At 46.0% G+C, this 21,559-nt stretch overlaps 1 protein-coding gene across 1 annotated transcript; it reads right to left on the minus strand.

Annotated features, from left to right (window-relative positions):
• Positions 1 to 304: 304 nt before the first annotated feature.
• Positions 305 to 7,012, minus strand: PAX4 (paired box 4). The gene is given in 12 exon segments (XM_072784459.1): positions 305 to 623; positions 625 to 638; positions 975 to 1,116; positions 1,384 to 1,439; positions 1,883 to 1,952; positions 2,311 to 2,393; positions 2,617 to 2,742; positions 3,334 to 3,409; positions 3,708 to 3,923; positions 4,215 to 4,345; positions 4,719 to 4,827; positions 6,834 to 7,012. Coding segments are annotated over 11 exon segments (1,092 nt in total). The 5' UTR covers positions 4,732 to 4,827; positions 6,834 to 7,012; the 3' UTR covers positions 305 to 458.
• Positions 7,013 to 21,559: the final 14,547 nt, after the last annotated feature.

Genomic DNA, 21,559 nt, shown 5'->3' on the forward strand with positions numbered 1-21,559 from the left:
ATATACACAGATAGGTAAATATATAGATTAGACAGATTGGATAGTTACATAGACATAGATACATTAAATAGATGATAATTAGAAACATACATACATAATTACATGTATAAATAGATCATAGATAAATACATAGATTAGATGGATTAGAAGATAGGGAGATAGGAAGATAAAGATGATAGGTAGATAGATAGAGCAAACTTTCTTAAACGTAGGGGTGGGAGTATGAATGTTCATGGGAAAAACACTAACAGGAACTACTGCTAATTTAAAAAATGCTTTTATTCTTGCCAACTACGAGCCATTTAAGGTCAGCGTGAGTAGTGGGTGGGCACGGTTTCTCCAGCCCCGGTGCTGCATTGGAGAGGCAGTGAGGCGGAGCCCGGCCAGGTCCACAGATGAAAAAGAGTCACAGGAAGGAGGGGGCAGCAATAATCTGCTTGGGCAGGATTAGGTCCTCCTCACCCTATCTCCTTCCCAGCCTGGCCCTCCTCCCTCGTGCCAGGCTTTGCAGGGGTGGGGGGCTGGGCCAGAGCAAGGTCTAAGGGGCACCAAGACTGGTAATGGAGGCAATGGAAGGAAGGGCAAGGGTGGCAGAGCAGTACTGAATCCAGGGATCTCGGCTGCAGGAGGCAGGTAACCTACAGGGACAAAAAGAGGTTGAGTTTGCATTTGTTGCTGTCACCCCAGCCCTCAAAGTCACTGGTGGGAAGAGGGACAGACCTCAGTTCTCTCCCCTGGGGACATATATTCTCAAGTCCCAATCCCATCCCCTCTTCCTGCTAAGGCTCTCAGTGATGCTAGAGACTCAGGGCCAGGGGGTTCTAGTGTCCAACCTTGTAAGCCATGCAAGGAAAGAAGAAAGCTGTGTCAAGATTTCTCGATGACCCCGACTGAAGATCCATGCCTTCTTGTAGGTCATAGAGTAAGCCCTCCCCACACTGTGCAGGAGTGAGGCCTGGCCTGTGGATTCTTACCCCAGCACGGCTTGAGAGAGGCTTGGGGTGGGGTGTCCCTCAGACACCTGTCTGGTGATGTCTCCCAGTACAGCTGATAGCAGGAGGGACCCAAGGATTCCAGGGCAGGTGGGACTGCTGTGGGCACACTGCCAGGGGACTGCTAGAAAAAGTAAGAGACCCCCAGGTGTCAGTGATGGCTCCTGTTCAGCAGACCTGGGGTTCTAAGGCAGCCCCCTGCCTCTGGCTATATCCTGTACCACTCAGGAGGGCAGCATTCACAGGGTAGACTATGAGGATGGGGCTTTTCTAAAGTGTGCAGTGTAGGAACCTGGAGCAGTCAGGAATTCTAGCTCAGGCTCACTGGGAATGGCAGAAGCAGTGAATTCTTGTCTCCCCAGTTCACAAATGCCCCTCTCTTCCTGGATACCTGTGCAAAGGTGGTCCCTGGGGAGGCACTCAGGAGAGTCAGATCCTGGGAAGCACCTACAAGGTGAGAGCAGATCCACTCAGAAGGAGCAATGGGTCTAGGGAGTGGGGAGTAGTGGGGAGTAGCTGGGACGTCCTAGGAAAGCCAGCAACTTATGGCAGGGATGAGAGGAGAGGGATGCTATGACCTTAAACAGCCTCCTCTCTAAGGCAGAGCCTTGGGAAACAGGGGAAGAAGGACTAAATCTCAGATATGGTAAACTGGGAACAGTGTAGGTCTGAAGAACAGAGACTCTGAATGCCAAGCATCTAACATGGCCTTGCACATGGAAGATACCGAGTAAATGTTTGGTGGATGGATGGATGGATGGATGGATGGATGGATGGATGGATGGACAGACGAGTGGGTGGATAGATGCATAGGTAAGTGCATGGATACATGCAAGAATTGGTGGGTAGGTGAGTGGATGGATGAAAGGACAGATGTGCAGAGAAATCACCTGAAATCTGCATCTCCCACTTGAGCTTCTCTTGTCGGCGCCATTTGGCTCTTCGGTTGGAAAACCAGACCTGAAGGAGGGCAGAGACAGTGGACCTGGCTGTGCTCCCCACTGCCTGGCCCCTACTGCTCTCATCACATGTTCCTGGTCTAGACCCAGAGCACAGCCCCGTCCTCAGACCTGACATCCTCCCTCCCTGCTCTGGCCTTTGTTCTCTGTCCTCTTCCTCACTTCAAAGGCTTGGAGTGGGGAGGAGAGGAGAGCAACTAGCAGAAGGAGAACAAGGAGGGTCTTGTGTCTGATTTCGGCTACACAGATCTGTTTCCACCTTCCGGCCCCCTTCTCCACCTCACCAGAACTCAAAGCCTTCTCCATACAGACTCTGGATTCTTGTAGTTTGTGCCCCGTGTGTGGCAGAGCTCACTCACCCTCACCGTGTCCTCAGGCAGAGAGGTGGCAGCAGCCAGCTTCCCACGGGCCACCGAATCAGGATACTGGCCACGCTGGAACTCTGCAGAGATCGAGGCTTGCACAGTGAGGGCATGCAGAGAGGAACAAGGCCTGGGTCTCCCCCTCAGCTTCCTTGCACCGGCCACAACCCCACACTACCCTCCTCCCCAGGGCAGGGCCATCTACAGCCTCTGCTTCTCAGCCTTGCCCACAGGCCACAGGGCTTTGCCTCCATGGGTCACACCAAGCACCCTCTCACCCACTGTCTGCCCCACCCCTGGCACCTTTCTCCAGCGCCTCGGCTTGGCCTGGGGAGAAGATAGTCCGATTCCGGTGGCCAGTCCCTGGGTGGGGACCCCGGGGAGTCTCAGAGCCACTATGGGGCGTGTGAGTAACTGGAGTTAAAACAGCTGTAAAGGCGGACAATGGCTTATGGTTGTTTGTGATAGTGATTTTTCTCATCCCATGGGGTTCCCAAGCCCCTGGGGCTGTGGACAGGGAACAGTATGGGTATAAGAGCAGAGCCATGCTAGCAGGACATTCACAGCTCCTTGGAGGTTACTGCAGGGGCACTTAGGGGGAGGCACACCCAATGCCATGGTTGGGTGCATGCTTGGTGTTTGGGGAAATAGCAGCAAGGTTGGTCCAGGTTGCATGATCCCACAGAACCTGAAGGGTGCTCTGAGAAGCTGTTCTTGAGGCAGAGGGAGGGCATGGAAGGTCCAGTCCTTCCTCTTCCTCAGTAGATCCTGTGAATCTGAGGGCCAAGGGGCCTGAGTCCTGTTCCAGGACCTGCCAATGACTAGCTGATAGCCTTGGGTAAGTCACTTCCCTTCTCTGAGCTTCAATTTTCTTCTGCCAGGAGAGAACAATACTCCCTGCCGGGCCCTCCTTATTGTCTTTTTGTGAGGGTGATCCAAGAGAGAACAAGAAAGGGCTTTGCAAACTGTAACATTCTTACATTTGCTCGGATCATCCCTGGGGGCAGTGCCAAGACCCACCTGGAGACCTGAGCTGTGCCCAGGGCAGTCTCTGGTCCTCCTGTAGTGCCCGCAGGACTCGATTGATGGAGGAGACCTGGGGGTGTTGGCGTGTGTATTGAGTGGGGAGACGGTGCGCAGACCCAGGGTTACATCCTGAGGATATCTCCCCAATAACCTTTCTCTCCTCTCTTAGGCCCACACATCATTCCCAGGGCAGCCTCCTCTCTTCCCATGCTTTCTTTTACTCTCTTGTCCCCTGACCCCACTTTTCAAAAGAGAGCCCATCAGCCTTGCCTCTCCAGCCTGGGATGGTCTCATTGCCGAATAAGAAGGGGTCTTCTCCCCAGATGGCCAGGTTGCCAGCCCTGGTGCAGGCAGGGGAGAGCACTTACACTGGGAGTCTTGTCCTGGGTGCAGAGTCCTTCGGCACAGAGCTGGCGTTGGATCTCCCAAGCAAAGAGGGCAGGGCACTCACCCTTTAGCTGGGCAATTCGAGCCACCACAGGGGGTGTGGCCAGACGTGGCTTGCTTCCCCCAATCCCCTTGGGCTCCAAGACACCTGTGCGGTAGTAACGTGCTAGGATCTTGCTCACACAGCCATTAGATACCTGGGTCGGGTGAGAAGCAGGGACAGATGATGGCATGATGGGCAGAGGGTGAGCGTCCCTGGGGCAGAAGGAGGCTACAAGGCAAAGTGAGACCTAATGCCCCAGGCTGCAGAGTTGAGAATTCAGCGACACCTTTGAGTGCCTAAAGATTCCCATCCCGGACCCCAAGAGGGTCTCCTAGGAAGTAGCCCAAGCCCCCAAAGCCCTCCGAGTCTACAACAGCCTCACACTTGCCTTAGGAGGGTGCTTTGTCCCTGCTTCTTGTCCCCATCACCAGGTAAACCATACTACCTTAAGGCTCCGTGAGATGTCACAGGGCCGCATCCCGCTGACTGCCAGCCGCACAATCTGCTGCCGGGTGTCCAGGGGCAGGGGCCGGCCATTCACAAAAAGGCCCCCCAGCTGATTCACACTGCTGATCCCTGGGCATCAGAAGGAGGCATCCACACATCTCCCCTCTCCCCAGCCCACCTGTGGCATGGAGGACTCTCTTGGGGAGGGTTACTCAGGCTGCTCTGGGTCTGGCTTCCCATCACAGAGAAAGTCCTCCCCTGAAACTCCCCAGCTCCCACTTTCTTTGGGAGGTGGCTCATGGGTGAGCCTTTGCTTTGAGGCCACTTACACTGATCCCTGTGACCTAAGGGAAGCAAGGTGGAGCAGGAAGGAAATGACTGGATGAGGCTCCCTCAGAACACCAGCCAAGGGCACGGAAAGTGGTGGAGGGAAGCAGGGCCCTGAGGTATTTCCTCCCTCCTTACGCCAACCTGTTCTTCCCACTTCTCCCAGGTGTCTTACCATCCTGCGGCATGTTCCCGGCCAACCTTCTTCACAGAAGGGCAGGGACTGGGAAGACTAGAGAAAGGAATTCCTCCGAGGAGCTCCTTCTTTGGTCTTGGGGTTGGGTCTGCAATGATCGCAATTATTTGGGTGAAGTCTCTGGCTCATGGTGGTCTTGGGTTGTAGTGTTTTGTGATAGAGGGTCAGGTTTCTCAAATTTGCAAGCAGGTTGACTGAGAAAATTCAAATTCTCTCTACTTATACCCTTCAATGATGAACTAACATATCACCAGTCCAGCAGAGGACTAGATCTTTCTGGATGTCCTATAAGGGTGGGAGAGAGGGTAGGAAGGCTCTCATTTCTCATACTTGCCATCATAAGAGGTCAGGGAAATAGAAAAGGATTATGCTTACAAATGTTCAGGCTTTCCCTTTTACAAGTCGGCGCCTGTTGTCTCTGACCCCTCAAAAGCCTTCTCAGCCCTGGGTGATATACTTGGGCCTCCTAAGTTCAGATTCAATTGGGTCAAAACCCAAAAATCTATAATATTCTGCCCAGCCAGAAGAGGGCATCAGTGACTAAAGATCCCATTTGCTCTGGTCTGAGGCTAGAGACTAGGTTCAAGACTGCCTTCACTATCAGGCAGCTCCCAAGCTTAGTTTCTCCAAACCACCAACCACAGAGCTTTCCTCAGAGCACTTCATGGAAGGGTCTTGCTCCTGATTTTTTTCTTTTATACTCTCCAGGAAGCCCTGAGGAAACATGGGGGCTCAGCTCCACCCCTGGGCATTGAGGCTCTGGTCCCACCAACTGGAAGTAAAGATGAACAAGCATGAAGTCCAGGTTTCTCTTGGAAGAAACATCTCTTGACATCTTCTAACCTGCTGGGGTTGTTGGTTCCTATTAACTCTGGAGAGTTCTAGATCTTGCAGTGAAGCAGCTTCACTCTCAGAGACCAATTGTCTGGGATCACTCATTGAACTAACACTTAGGAAAGACATGTTGAAGGAAGAGAGTGAGGGGCAGGAGTGTGCAGCATGCTGATGCACAATACCTTGTGAGCACAAGAGAGTCTGACCAGCAAAGGTTGCAGATCATGGGCCACCATGCCTTTCTTGCTTTTATCAGGGAGTAACAGGAGTAGAAACCACCTCCTTTCTCACCTGCAAACCTGGTAGGGCTAGAGGTCACCCCAGAAAATAGCTCATGCAGAGACCTTTCCTGTAATAACTATGCCATCTTGGCTCAGCTCACTAATCTGCAATTCTTTTCTGAATAAAGTATTAACCATTAGTATATTGCTGGTTGTTCAGGATGAAGGGAGTGAAAAGAGAAGGAACAAGGTTTTTGCCCTCCAAGAGATTACAGAGCAGCCGGGAAGAGGAGACCAGCACAGGTGAAACAAGGAACCCACAGAGTATGGAATCTGGAGTTGCTTTTAACTCAGTGGCTGAATTCGCTTTTACGCCCTCCTCTCCAAGGAGGTAGAGACATGTTCCCCCTTCAAGCTCTCATCTTTCCAGAAAGCCAGGATAGAAGGCAGAGATCTTTCCAAAAAGAAAGCTGAGGCACAGATTGGCGTTCCCACAAATCAGGGGGCCACCCAGGGAGTAAAACTCAAAGAGGTTTAGAAGCCAGTCCCTCATTGGAAGCCAAAATTTCCAACTTCTATTCCTGGGGCTGTTTCTCTGCCCCCTACCCCCGCTTCATGTTTGTGTAATTGCCACCAAAAGAGAAGAGAGTCAAGCTGGAAATAGAAAGGGCTCTGCCAGGGCAGGGGATGTGAGCTCAGAATATCAGCCAAAACTTTGCTATGACTATGTCCCCTCTAAGTGACCAGAACTAAGAGGAGGAATGGGGACTTGGGTTCAACATCCAAACCTCAGTCAGGTCCAAATGTAAAATTCACAAACAGAAACTCCATTCCCAACAGCCACCCCACTCCTCCCCAACATTCATAACTTGTCTGATAAAAGAGCTGGTTCTCACAAGATGGGAAAGCAAGGTAGGGAGTTGGAGGAGCAGGAGGGTGCAAGGCTGCAAAGACAGAGGAGGGAAGTTGGTTTTGGCCACACAAAGACATGGAGACAGCATGGGAGGCAGAGCAGACAATGAGCCTGCAGGTGAGCTACCTGTGTGGAGGTAAGGAGGTGGGTGCTTCAGTAGGATGATCTCAGTCTCCTATGCTGGACTCCTGAGACCCCTGCAGGCTCCAGGGGTGATGGTGGTCTGGTCCTAGTAACAGCCTCCACTCTGCTCCTGCTTCAGTCCTGCCAGGGGGTCCAGAGCTACAGAGAGCCCGTGCTCAGAAGCAGAGGGCAGCCTTCTGGGAGCAGCCAGTGATGTCACAGGCCATGAGCAGAGGAGAGAGGAGGAGGGAGGTGTGCATGGGGCTGACTGACACTGGCCCTGAGGCAGAGCAAACCACAGCCAACGACCCATTCTGTCCTTCCATGGGAAGTCCTCAGAGCCCACCTGGTGTTTACCTGCCACCCTCAAGCGCACCCACTCAAGGGCCAGAACTCCTGAAGGGATTGGGGAATATAGAAGATGGGGGAATTTCAGACTGTATCCTCAATGTTTTGAATGCACAGAAGCCAAGGGTGACATCTAGAACCACAGACAGCTTTCCAGCCAGAATGCACATGCCAGAGTTTGGGGGTCAATTCCTGGGTCTTGTGTATATTACTATAAAAGATAATTGGTTATATAGACTGATATCTAATACTGGCCAAGTTAGCTCCTAAATCTCTGAGAGAATGATGGTACATGTAGAAAAGCATGTGTCACATAGCACCAGCTCTCTCCACAGAGCATCTTCACCAATACTCCAGTTGGCTCCTTGACTGAGGTGACACCAAGGATGAATTTTAGAAATAGGGGCACCTTGGACTATAGAACCCTGGCAATAGTGGTGATGGCAATGAGCCTCTAGGGTAGTTAGGATGCAGATGGGGTGTTTATGAGGAGGTGTGCAACTTGGTTTTCTTCTTCCATCTCTAGATATTATCAGGCTCCATTCCACTAATGATTTGGTGCTTTTAAACTCCATGTCATGAATGATGCTCCTGTGCCCACAGAGGACACCACAGGTTATATGGATCATTGTTGGGGTGGGGGAAACCAGGAGCTGGCTAGGTGGTTCTTGTGGAATGGGGTGCTTGGAAGTGAAACATAGCTCTAGTGATGGAAGCTTTGTTGCCACCATGGTCTTGTGCAGATCCTTTATGAATAATCCAACATGGAAAGTCCTTTGGGTCCATTCCATACCTTGGATTCTGTGAAACCCTCTCAGAAGTCAAGCTGAAAGTAAGCAGGGTGTAGAGCAATAAAGCTAGACCCAGAGGGTGGAAGAATGGATTTCACGTTGGGGGGGAGGGAGATTAGGTGTGGATGTTGTATATTCAGCTTGATCCTAAGGTTGAGAACGCTTGTTCTCAAAGCAGGGCCAAATGTATCACAGAAATGGGTGTTCTATATGACCTCTCCTCTTGCAGCCCCCTCCAGCCTCCTCAGGCTGGCCTAGAGCCCTGGGCCACAAGGGGAGACTGTAGCAGTTGGCTTCAGCACCATGGGCAGGGTGGCACATACACTAGTACCTGTGGAGCCCATTTAATCCCTGGGCATCTGGAACTGCTGCTCACTCTACTCAGCCATGCCTGGGTGACAGAGGGTCTCATGTAAGTCCCATGGAAGCCCTGCTCTTAGTCCTCCTTTCCTGCCTCAGCCCTTCCCCCTCACATCTGCCCCTGTGTCTGGGGGCGCAAGGCTCTGTGTCCTGACCTGCTACTCCCATAGACAGCTGCATGAGGGGTGGGGATAGGGGTGTCAGGGGGAGAGGGGACAAGCCCTGGCAGATGGTGGTGGCAGCGATTTCCCCCATAAACTACCCTTTCCCCCCCTCCTTTACAACGCGATCTTGGGTCTGAACAAACAGAGGCTTTCGACCTAGAGTTGATGGAGGGAGGGAGAAGAGAGGAAGGGCCCTGGCAGGGGGGCCTAGCCAGCCCAAAGGCTCAGCCACTCAGCCCTCTGCCCAGCGCACCAGACTGTTTGAGAAGCAAATATCTGCCCTCACTGTCTGACTCTCTCAACCTCCCTCACCAGGTTTGGGGCTAATTGTCCCTCATTAGCTGGGCCCAGGCTGCCACCAGCCCCCGCCATCTGCTCGAAATTATACATTAACTCTGAGGTCTTGCCACCCGCCAGCCAGACTGCGCGCCCCTCTCCAGGCCGCCCATGGCCATTCTAGTCTGTCGCTCGCCCTGATGTAAAGCCCTAACTGCTGGCTTCTTCTGCCCTCGAGACCTCCTAGAATAAAGCCTGGTGGCTGTGGAAAAGATCTGTCCTCAGGGGAGGGGGCAGGAATTCCCCTGACCTCCTCACAGGGCCAGAAGACAAGACAGGCCCGTGCGCAAAGCTGGAGAGGGCAGGGGCAGCCAGTGCAGAGACCCAGCGGTGACGGCGGCTTTGGTCTGACACCTCAGCCGGGGTTTCTGGCACTCACTGGGGGAGGTAACACCAGTTCCAGGCTGTTTCCACCCCCTCCCTGTGGCAGCTGTTAGCTGGCTGTGGGGCCTGTCTCCCATCTTCCCTCTCTTCAGCAAGAACCTTCTCTGGCCAGCCCTCAGCTTTCCAGAGCGCACTGCGCTGCGCCACCTCTCCAACGCCACTCTCTGGCAGACGCGTCTCCGTTTACTGTCAGAGCAGTTTCCTTGCTACGAAAGCACAGGGAATCTTCAAGGTCCCTGGCTATTCCTAAGCTGGATGTGGAAGTTGCAACCCTCCCCACCCCCAAAGCTTTAGGTAGTTATCCTGCTCTGCCTACCCAGACCAAGCTCTAACACCTGCAAATCCTGCACTTTCCACTGTGTTTCTAGAAGGCCGGCTACCTGGCTCCCTCCCTCTGAATGCGCCAGGGAAGCAGTAACAACTTGTCCTCCCAACTGTGGCTTTGAACTGGGGCACCGAAAATGCCTCCTTTCCTCCTCTTTTTTTCCCCCCGAGAGCCCCTAGCTTCTGAGCTCAACTCCTCCCCAAGGTTCTCTCAGGACTGGGCTCTGCAGGGGAGGGTGGTGAGTCTGCACTTCCCTAAGAGAGCTGGGGAGTTCCAGAATTAAGGCCTAGCACCCAGAAGGCCAGGCAAGGAAACCCAAGGGGATCCAAGGGCAGGCTAGGAAGAGCCCAGCCCAGAGGCGCCTGGACCCGCACCGTGCGCCTCGACTGCAGCCGGCTGGGGCGGTCGGGTGATGCTCTGCCGCCGCCTGTGGACAATGTGTCCTCGGGCCGCACGCGCCAGCCCTGCCCGGGTGGGGAAGCTGCGGCGCAGCTGGGGTTTTTACACCCACCCAGAAACCTGAAATTCAATCTGTTCCCTGGAGCCTGCAAGCTCTGTCAGAGCTTCCCTCCTCCTCCCCTCCTCCACTTTGCGTGGGGTAGAGGATCTGGGAAGGCAGATAGTCCATTTTTTAAATACACTTCAATAAACTTTATTTTTTAGAACAGTCTTAGGTTTACAGAGGACTTTCAAAGATAATACATAGAGTTCTCATACACCCTACATTCGATTTCCCTTATTATTAACATCTTACATTAGTATGTATATTTGTTGTAATGAAGAAGCCAACACTGACACATTATTAGTAAATCCATCTTTTAATCAGATTTCCTCAGGTTTTCCCTAATGTCCTCTTTCTCTTCCAGGATCCCATACAGGACATTACATTTAGTCACCATGTCTCCTTAGGCTCCTCTTGGCTGGGACAGCTTTCTCAAACTCTCTTGTTTTTGATAACTGAAAAATTTGAAGAGTCGAGTATTTTGTAGAGTGTCCTTCAATTAGGATTCATCTGATGTTTTTCTTATGATTAGATTGGGCTTATGAGTTTTGAGGGAAAAGACCACAGAAGGTAAGTGTCATTCCTATCACATCATGTTAAAAGTATATGCTGTCAAATGATGACATCACTATTGATGTTGACTTTGATCACCTGGTTGTGGTAGTGTCTGTCAGGTGTCTCCACTGAAGTCACTCTTGTGCCTCCTTCCCATACAGTGCTTTTCTGAAGGAAGTCCTTATGCGCAGCTCACACTCAAGGAATGGGGAGGGGAGTTATGCTTTCAGCTTGAGGGTGGACCACCTACATAAATTATTTGGATTTCTTCTGCCCAGAAGATTTTTCTCTCCTCTCTCATTTTGGCAATTTTGTAAGTGTGTGGTGGTATCTCATTGTTGTTTTAATTTGCATTTCCCTGATGACATTTGATGTGGATTATCTTGTCATGTGCTTATTTGCCATCTGGGTATCTTTTTTGGTGATGTATCTGTTAAGGTCTTTGGCTCATTTTTAATCAGATTGTTTCTTATTGTTGAGTTTTAAGAGTTCTTTGTACATTTTAGATAACAGTTATCAGATGTATCTTTTGCAAATATTTTCTCACAGTTTGTGGCTTATCTTCTAATTTTTTTTGACATTGTCTTTCAAAGAGCAAAAGTTTTTAATTGCACTGAAATCCAGTTTATCAGTTATTTCTTTCATGGATTATATCTTACTTGTTGTATCTAAGAAGATAATCACCATACTCACAGACTTCATTTTTTTTTTAGAGCAATCTTAAATTGATAGTACAACTGAGAGGAAGAGACAGAGATTTCCCACAGGCCTCCTGCCCTCCACACATATATAGTCTCCTGCATTCAACATCCCCCATGTTACAACTGATGAAACAAAGCTATAGGTTTTGTAGATGTTCTTTATCAAGTTGAAGAAGATCCCCTGTATTCCTAGTTTACTGAGAGTTTTTATCATGACTGGGTATTGGATTTTGTTAAATGCTTTTTCTACATCAGTTGACATAATTTTTTTTTTTTAGCCTATTGATGTGGTGGATTATACTGATTGATCTTTAAATGTTGAACTAGCTTTGCATACGTGGAATAAATCCACTTGGTCACGGTATATAATTCTTTTTATACATTGTTGGATTCAATTTGCTAATACTTTGTTAAGGATTTTTTTCATTTGTGTTAATTAGACATATTGGTCTTCAGTTTTCCTTTCTTGTAGCTTCTTTACCATTCTTTGTCATTAGGGTAATTAATGCTGGTCTCCTACCATGAGTTGGGAAGTATTCTCTTGGATAGCCAGCTTTGAGAGTGAGGGCAGGGTCTGCCAAGGAGATGTAATTCAGGCTGAGAGACACACAAAATGCATCTCCTGTCACTGCATCCAGGACAGTATGACTCAGTAATTAGCAGCAGGACCTTTAAAACCATTAAACCTCAATTTCTATCCTGTCTCTGCCATGATATCTGCATGATCTTGGGCCAGTTAACTGTTAATTTAACAAATAATTATTGAACACCTACTATGTGCCAGGCATTGGGATAGCAGTAGTTAATAGAGAAAGACCAATACCATATGATTTCAGTATATGTGGAATTTAAGAAACACAGCAAATGAGCAAGGGGACAAAAATAAAAGAGAGAGAGAGAAGCCAAGAAACAGACTCAGCTACAGAGAACAAATTGATGGTTGAGCGGGAGGGGGCCAGGGGAGGGGGAGACAGATGAAATCAGGGATTAAGAAGTGTACTTGTGATGAGCACTGGGTGATATATGGAATTGCTGAATCACTATATTTTATACTTGAAACTAATATAACACTGTACGTTAACTATACTGGAAATTAAATTAAATTAAATTAAAAATAATAAAGAAAGACAAATCCTAACCCTTTCAGAGCTTGCTTTTTGGGGGCTTACATCTTAAAACCTTCTGTTTTCCACATCTTCAGCTTTCCACATCTATAAAATGGGACCATAGCAGTGCTTACTCCATAGGACTGTTGTATTACATATGTTAGTATATATAAAGAACATTCCATACAAGTATTATTATTATTATTGTTACTACTGCTCTGTTAGGCACCAGTAGGTAATCCCATTATCTATTGACAGAGTTCTGTAGCTCTAGTCTAGAAGCTTCCCAGCCCCACCCTTGCTGTCTGTAGTCTGCATTCCTGTCATTTCTGCCTCTATGCTTCTTCAGTTGACCCTTCTGATCTCCAGGTTCATGAAGCCTATTATATGAAATTCCTTCTCTGACCTAGAGTCACCTAACTTGGGAGATAATTGGGCGGCTATCTTTCAGCTGCCTTTGAAATACAGTAAAAGTTTTTCATTTTTGAAAGGGAGGGAATGAGGAACAAAAGTCATCAATGATCCAAGGTCTTTGTCTGTATGCTTTCTGATGGTTGCAGGGGCTTGGCCAGGCCCAGGACAGAGAGGGGACTGTGTTAATTTAAGCTAACCATTCCTGAAACTAGATCTGTTAGGGGTCCTACATAAGAAAGCTCAGTGCTCCAGCTCAGGTAAGTTTCCACTGCTTAGTAAGACTCAAAGGCAATGGGGAAGAAAATTCTCTAAGGATAAGGATCTCATCTCTGTCTCAGAAATCCAGAGCTCTTACCTTTACTGTGCGTCCAAAGGCTTCCAAAGCAATACCTGCTCAAGCCCAACAGAAGTCACCCTATCTAGAGATTAAGCTGTGTAAAGATAGGTAATTTTAAAGAAAGTCTCATTGCTATTTCTGGCTTGGCACCATCCAATACAATAACCAGATTCTGAATGGTCCATGGTCCCAGGTTTCATCCATGGTCCCAGTTTACATCCCCTTCACCATCAACCCCAGTTCACCTGATTCCTCCTTACTGGTCCTCAGGTCCACTCTTGGTTCTACATCAAAGGGCTCTTACTCTCAAGTCTCCACTACCTGGAATCAATGATTTTAGACTTCCCTGCACTGCTCCACACTTCCCTTTTATTTTTATTGGAAGACACGCAACATTAATGTTCAGGGGAAGCCTCTGTTGACTATCTAATTCTTCTTCCCTCTCTCCCAGTCTCCAGCATTTAGACCGCTGACTGCAGCCTGGACTTACTCCACCCACCTTGCCAGTTTCTCTCCAGCCTCCTGGTACCTTGATTTCATTCTCTTAATTTTCTTTATATTTTCTGTAATTTAATGTATAATAATAATTGTTCCAACCAAACAGTAGTTGGAGAGAAAGCTGGCTATCTCTGCTGGACCCCCACGGAGATCAGTCCCTTGAGAGCCTGGCAGACCCAGACGGCTCATTGGGTCTGTAGGCGGGCTCCCCCTGCAGCCTGCCCAGTGCCTTGCATTTGGTGGGGACAGCCTGATTGTAACTGTAGGTGACCCAGGCTTCCATCCTCACAACTTCCCTGAAAGTGTGAGCAGTGTGACTGGTGGGGGAGTCAGCACCAGGTCAGAAGGGGCAAAAGAGTTGCAGACTTGGGCAAGAACGGCAGCTGGGAGTGCTCTGGGATACCTGGACCCTTTCAATCCCACATCCTCCCAAACTGCTCCCCTATGCATCTTTCTGTCTCCAGGGATGGAATTGAAAAGACAGGCTCTGGAACCTAACAGAGTAAACTATTTTGGGTATTATTGCCACTGTTCGAGGAAGCTGGGTTTGAGAATAGAATTCTCCAGTTTTATTTTTTCAGGGGAAAACGGAATTTATTTTAAAACAAACAGTAAAAATATCGGTCAAATTATCTAACATAATTGCTCAAAGGCACTAATCTTAGTAACTCAGAAAAAAATTGTAATTATGTAGGATCTGTAGTAAAAAATGCTGATTTTTACCTAAAGCCTACCATTTTAACCACTTTTTAAATGTATGATTCAGTGACATTAAGCATATTTACAGTGTTGTGCAACTATCATCACTGTCCATTTCCAGAACTTTTCATCATCCCAAATTCTGTACCCTTTAAACAGTAACTCTGCATTCCTCCCTCCCCCAACCCTTGGACCTCTACACTACTTTCTCTCCACGAATTTGCCTATTCTAGGTACCACGAATGTGTGGGATCATGCAACATTTGTCCTTTTGTGTCTGACTCATTTCATTTACCATGGTGTTTTTAAGAAGGAATCTCTTGTGCATGCTTCCACTTGCCCTCCCTCTTCATCATCACGGTCTCAAAAAATTAGAGCTGATTTTGAAGCTATTGGCAGAGTCTTGCAGGGAAGAATGGAGGTGTTTGTCTATGAAGATGATGGGTAGAAGCAAAGCAAGTATGTAAATAACAAACTCCCTTAGGATTGAGTTCACACATCTTGAGTAGTGGGAGGGCCCCAGTTGAGAGAGAAGACAAGAGAATTTCATCAGTCAGTTCACAGAGATACCAGGCAATTCAAATAAGATGATGGCAGCTTCTCTCCCCCGGATGCTTGGGGTTCTCTGCACTAGAAGGTGAGTTCCCTGAGTTCCAGTCTCCCTTGGCAGATGACAAAGACGTAGAGGCAAAATAGAGGAATAAAAATCTCCATTGAGTCCTGCCTCCTAGCTTTTTAAATTGTTCCTCTCCCAATTCATTCTCATGAATTTTTTTTTTTAAATTCATGGAGTAGGAGATGAAAGGGAACAGTTTGGAGTAGGAGGAAGTAGTATGTAGGAGGGGAATGAGAAAGAGAAGACATGGGAAAATCTCTACTCTTGACTGCCTGGCATCTTCTGTCCTGCCCTATCAAGACAAGGTGGGAGAACACCATTGACAAGTATGTGGAGGGCTAGAAAATTTAATTTTTAGGTCAAACTCTGCTACTTATTTGCCATGGGACCTCAGCTTTCTATGAATAAATTATCTGTAGTTCACTTTGTATTGTTGTTACAGGGAGTTGTATTAGTTTGCTATAGCACCTGAAACCAAATACCACACAGTGGGTAGCTTAACAGAGATTTATTGTTTCACAGTTCTGGAGGCTGGAAGTCTGACATCAAGGTGGCAGCAGGTCCATTCTCCCTCTGAGGTTCTAGGGAAGGATCTGTGTCAGGTCTTTCTCCTAGTTTCTGGTAGTTCATTGGCTTGTGGCTGCATGACTTCAGTGTTCCCACAGTGCCCTTCCTGTGTATATGTCCTTTTGCAAGGCATTCTTCAATTAAGATACCTGTCATATTGGATTAAGGGCCCACCATACTCCAGGATAATCAATTTTAACTGAACTATTACATCTACAATGACCTTATCTCCATGTACAGTCACATTATAAAGTACTGGGGGTGAGGATTCCATCACATTAATTTTAGGAGGACACAGTTCAACCTGTAACAAGACTGAGTCCATTGTTTTAATCAGGACCTCTTCTATGGTAACCTCTTAGCAGTGAGGCCTGGAGACAGATAACCAGGCCCTTCCTGGCCACATCCCAAGAAGAGAGCATCTTCCTCTTTATCCTGTCCTGTCTGGTCCCCAAGATGAGTTCCTACCCTGCATCTTGGGAAGGGACTCTAGAGCAAGTGCCCAGGCAAGCTGGCTCTCACAAACATGACATCACTTTGTGTTGGTCATCATGTTCTTAGAAGTGCTTCTAGGACTCATTTTAGGTTCATCCTGTCTCTTCCTGGAGTTTCTAGGCCCCAGGGTGAGGAGGAGATCAGTTGCTGCCCAGGGTCCATACGATAAACAGTCCTCAAGTTAACTCACTGCCTCCTGCAAATCCACCTTGACCATCCTATGACATCCACAATATGTCCATTGGATGGAGAAAGAAGCCACAGGCCAAGCACTGGGCATGCCCTGCCCATAAGGCTTTGCTGGGCAGCTAGAGGGCAGCATTTTGATCCCCAAGTACCTGGAAGGAAGGAATCCCCAAGAGAGGGCAAAAGCCCTGGAAATGAGGGAGGGGGCTGGAACAAACAAGGACCATTAAAGTAAATCCCCTCCTTAAAAATCATTCCCAGGACTTCCAACTTTCTCAGATATTGTCAGTTTTGTCTGAACCCAAGAGGGAGTTGAGAAGAGACTCCCTCTAATCTCTATTTTGTAGGAACAGAAAATTTCTTGGCAGAGAAAGGACAATCAAGTTGGATAAAAGGGGAGAAAAATTCCCAATGAGCTAGATAACAGTTTCTGTAGGAGGAAAGCAGAGAACTGCCACAGTGGCTTGCAACAATGACTCATCTCTCCAGCATTTTGTTTCTAGGACTGAAATAAAAAGGATTATTTGGTGGGGAAAATAAAAGATGGGCGAGCAAGAGACCTTGAAAAATAAGAAAAAATGGGCAGATGAGGTGAATGTTGTTATATGGAACAAGTCTTTGACAATGATTTCAACCTTTGGGCAGGGTGGGATGGACTCCAAGAGGCTTCCAAAATATAGTTCATGAATACATTAAATGATAGAGGGGTGCCTGGGTGACTCAGTGGGTGAAGTATGTGCCTTTGGCTCAGGTCATGATATCAGGGTCCTAGGATCAAGGCCCACAGGGGCCTCCCTGCTTAATGGAGAGTCTGCTTCTCCCTCTCCCTCTGCCTTTCCCCCTGGATTGAGCTCTCTCTCTCTCAAATAAATAAAATCTTAAAAAAAAAAAAAAAAGATTAGCTGATAGAAGGATTAAGAGTTTAAATTTAGGAGTCAAACAGACCTGGGTTTGAATCCTGTCCTCCTGAGCCTCAAGTTTATTGTCTTTATAATGGAAACATTTCCCCTGTGGGATTATTATAGCAATTTCATGAGATAAAATGATAATATATTCAAAATATCTATTACTATGCCTGCTGCATTGTAGAGACTGAATAAAAGGTAATGTTTATAACTTGCTTACGCACCAGTAGAAGGCAACAGGAGGCTGCTTTGCTATCAAAAATGATGAGCATGTGCGTTATGCAGCCATACTGAAGTGGTACACAACAAAATCAAACTAAACAAACAACTCAAATAGAAAAGTCTTTTGTAGGTTTTCTAGGCTGATGGCTTATAGTCACATGAGGCTTTCCTATTCATTCTTTCTCACCTAGGCGCATTCTGATCTAGAAGTTAGAAAGGTATAACTATCAAGCTGTCACTAAGGAGAAGCAATTTGCTCTCTTTCTAGGGTGCACTCTGAGCTGTGTTGGCCAGTAGACAAGGACTTGCAGGACCAAGGACTGCAGAGGAGCTACAACACTATTCCCTGAATGAATGATTAGAGCTGAACTTCTGGGCTCTTCTCTCCATTATACAACCAGCACTCCTGTGGGAATCTGGGAGGGGAGGGAGGTGAGAACCTCTGTGAGCAACCAAGCACTTCAAGGTTGCCTCACTGGGGAGAAGTTCATCAGTACCACTGACCTACTAGCCAATTGCTACACTTTTCTGTGAGCATTTATTATGCTCCCACTATTTTTTGACTCCTTTTCTGTCTATTGCATTTATTTCCTGGTCCTAACAAAGTTTTTACATTTTAGGTTGAAAATCTAAAGGAAAAAAATCCTTGGGGGTGGAATTTTTGTATTGGGGGGCATTCAATTACAGTGTGTTTATTTTTGGTTTAGGAAAAGAGACAAAAGCATTTAGAAATGTGAAGGAGTCATAAGCAAGAAGAAAGATGAATGGAAGGAAAAGAAGAAGGGAAATGAATGACTAGGGTAGTCTGAGCAGCATTTAACATTAGGGTAACTGAAGAGATTTTCCCATTAGTTTGTCATGGTGAGGAAGAAAAAAATGGTCTCATATCACAGAGAAGAGCAGGTTGGAAATCTAACTTCATAGGGATTCCATGGGTAGTAACTCCTAGGAAGAGAAACAATCCTAATCCTTCCAGGGGAATTCAAACACTAAGATGTAAAGGTCTAAAGTAGAGTTAAAATGCACTGATATCCTCATGTTTGCCCCTAAATCTGGGAATCCAGAGTTCAGAAGAGTTAATCATCTTGTTCTGGCTACAAGGACTAGATGGGAACGGAAAAGCTTATGTTTATTTGGCTATCACAGTGAGAAAGGTGGAGAGCCATAGGCTCAAGTAGAACTTGGTTTGGAGGAGAGGTCTGAGATGAGATTAGAGTGAGTTAGTTACTTCTTTTACAGAATTTGGGTCCTAAATTAAGTTGCACCAGGCTGCTTGAAGAATAAAGAGTTTTACTCTTTTAGGAGCATAGGATTTTTGTTTTATCAGTTGGTTTACAACGAAGAATTTCTAAGCTCTGGGAGAAGGAGAATATTCCCAGGATTAGATACTCTCTCACCCTCCAACCTCATTTTGGATTATGATAGCATGTAAGTAGTTACAATCCCAAAAAAATAAATTGAGGAAAGACAAATGAAATGAGGTCACAGTACCTCTTGGAATTGTTACTAATAATATGATTGGTAAAATAATAAAGCTCCTGGAAGATAATACAGGGGAATATCTTTATGACCAAATGCCAGATACACATATTGTAAAATGCTAACTCTTATTAGAAATTAGGAAAATGATGTCTACATGGAAAAACAAAAGAAATTAAGAAAATGAAAATTAAGAACATAATGAGAAACTACTGTATGGAGTCTAACTTGGTACAACCACTCTGGTAAAAGATCGGCATTATTCACCAAAGTTAAAGATATTAATAACCTATGACCCTCTATTATTCCCCAAAGAAATTCATGTGCATGAATGTTTATTTATAATATCTAAAAATTGTATTCAATACTGTTCCAGACACTGTTGCTATGTTTCAAACCACCCTAAACTTTGAAGCATAAAACTACCACCATTTTGTTATGCTTATGGATTCTGTGAGTCTGGAGTTTAGAAAGAAACAGTCTAGATATCTTATCTCAGCTCTGTAATGTGGCTTCTGCTGGGAGGTTCAAACACTGTGACTCAGTAGTAAAGGGCTGGAGTCATCTAAAGGCTTTTTCACTCATGCATCCTTCTGTTGATGCCTGCTATTGGCAGGAATTCAGCAGGGGCTATTGACCAAAACACTGGAATGCAGCTTTTCTCTGTTGGGCTTGGGCTTTCTCACAGCATGGTGGCTGGATTCCTAGTACAAGCATCCCCCAAAAAACATGATAGCAGAAGACTAAGGCATATTTTATGAAGTGGCTTAAGAAATCTTTTCACTGTAGTCTATTGGGAGAGGCAGAGCAAAGGCCCATTCAGATTCAAAGGGAGGGGCATAAACTCCACACCTTAATGGGAGGAAGGTCAAGGTCACTTTGTAAGAACACGCATGTTGAGAGATATATCTGTGGCCATCTTTGGAAAATACAACCTACCACAAACCAAATGTTCATCAAAGTAGAATGGATAAATATATTAGGATATATTTGTTACAGAGGAATATTACACAGGAATGAAGATGAGCACAGAACAGTTACATGAGACAGCATGGATGAATCTCGCAAACATAATGTTGAGCAAAAGAAGTCATAGGAAGGAATATATATTGTCTATTTTCAGTTATAAATTTTAAAGAATATGAAGAGTAATAATTAGGAGAGTGAGTTCTGGAGATGCTGGTGTCATTTTCTTGACTTGGGTGGTAATTATACTGGTGTTCACTTTGTGGTAAATCATTAAATTGTACATTTTTGTTTGGGGGCACCTTCCTGGTGTCTTACAGTACACAATAAGATAAGAAAATGAGTCCTGTAATCATATAATGATTCTTTCAAAATAAGAAATGAATCTCTTGGCACTGAGAATTAAGTTTACTTGATAAAGTATTCACTATGGACTTCAGAAACAGTAGCCAGCAAACTGACAGATCATTAAACTATTAAAAATTTCATTAGGTTATTTTTTTAAAGATTTTATTTATTTATTCATGAGAGACATGGAGAGAGAGAGAGGCAGAGACACATCAGAAGGAAAAGCAGGCTCCCTGAGGGGAACCTGATGTGGGACTCCATCCTGGGATTCTGGGACCATGCCCCAGGCCAAGGGCAGATGCCTAACCACTGAGCCACCCAGGCGTCCCCACTGGATTATTTTTTAATGTAAATATGTCTTCTTACCTTGTTATAATCAATATGTAGAACTCTTTCACATAATGGCTTTTTGCATTGCACTATAAAGATAGTCTACAACATGTCATTTTTAATAGCTACCTAGTATTTCATTGTGTTTACATACCACAAAATTTCTGTTATTTTCATATCTTTGGGACTGTGAGTGACTTCAAATTTTCAAGATCATCATCATTATTAAGAGCTTATTAATAGCTCCCTAGATCCCAGGCACTGTGAGTAGAACTTTTTACTCATTATCTTATTTATTATCAGAACAACCTAATAAGACAGGTTCTATTTTTATTACTATCTTACAGATAAGGAAGCTGAGATTTGGAGAGGTTAAGTAACTGTAAGTTTTGCAAAGTATACGTTTCACCAACAACTCATACTCTGGCAATCACATCCCAGCACTCTTATTCCTTACCCCTTTGTCAGAACACTTGCTTTGGACTCCTCCCACCCCGACCAAAGAGGGACCAAAGAGCATTTTTTTCCTGGGGATTTCCCAAAGTGAAATTGCCAAGTTAGAAGTCTTAAGCAATTTTAGAAGGCTCTTACACATCCTGATTATTCTCTATGTACTCTAAACCAATTTACAATGACATCCGGTGGAATTTAGTGAAGGGTCAGGGTCATGTCAAGTTTAGGGAATCCAATTATGTAGCCTCTCCATACATCTTCCCACAGCAAAATGGTATGTGTTAGTGAATGCCTTAATACACTTGATCCACTTAGAATATTATAAATCTCATTTTCCCTTTCTTAAATATTTTAGTTAACTGTCAGTACCTAGAAGGAAAGAATTAGTTATTTTTGTGCTCTTTTATCAAGCATATTTTTTTCTTTATGATGATTGTAGTGTCCTATCAAACTCTCACTGAATTACTATCCAATAGTATTCTTTTAGGTTTTATGTGAACTTTTTATAAGAAAGAGCCACATTTCTGCATGTCTTTCAAAATTCTGCTAAAAACATCGCCCATTATATTACCCACTGATTGCTCTTTAGATAAGAGTCTTGTAACAAAAACCTTCTAGAATTCAATGTCAAGGGAAAAGTTT

Source organism: Canis lupus, chromosome 18, assembly GCF_048164855.1.
Source record: "Canis lupus baileyi chromosome 18, mCanLup2.hap1, whole genome shotgun sequence".
Taxonomy (NCBI): Eukaryota; Metazoa; Chordata; class Mammalia; order Carnivora; family Canidae; genus Canis; species Canis lupus.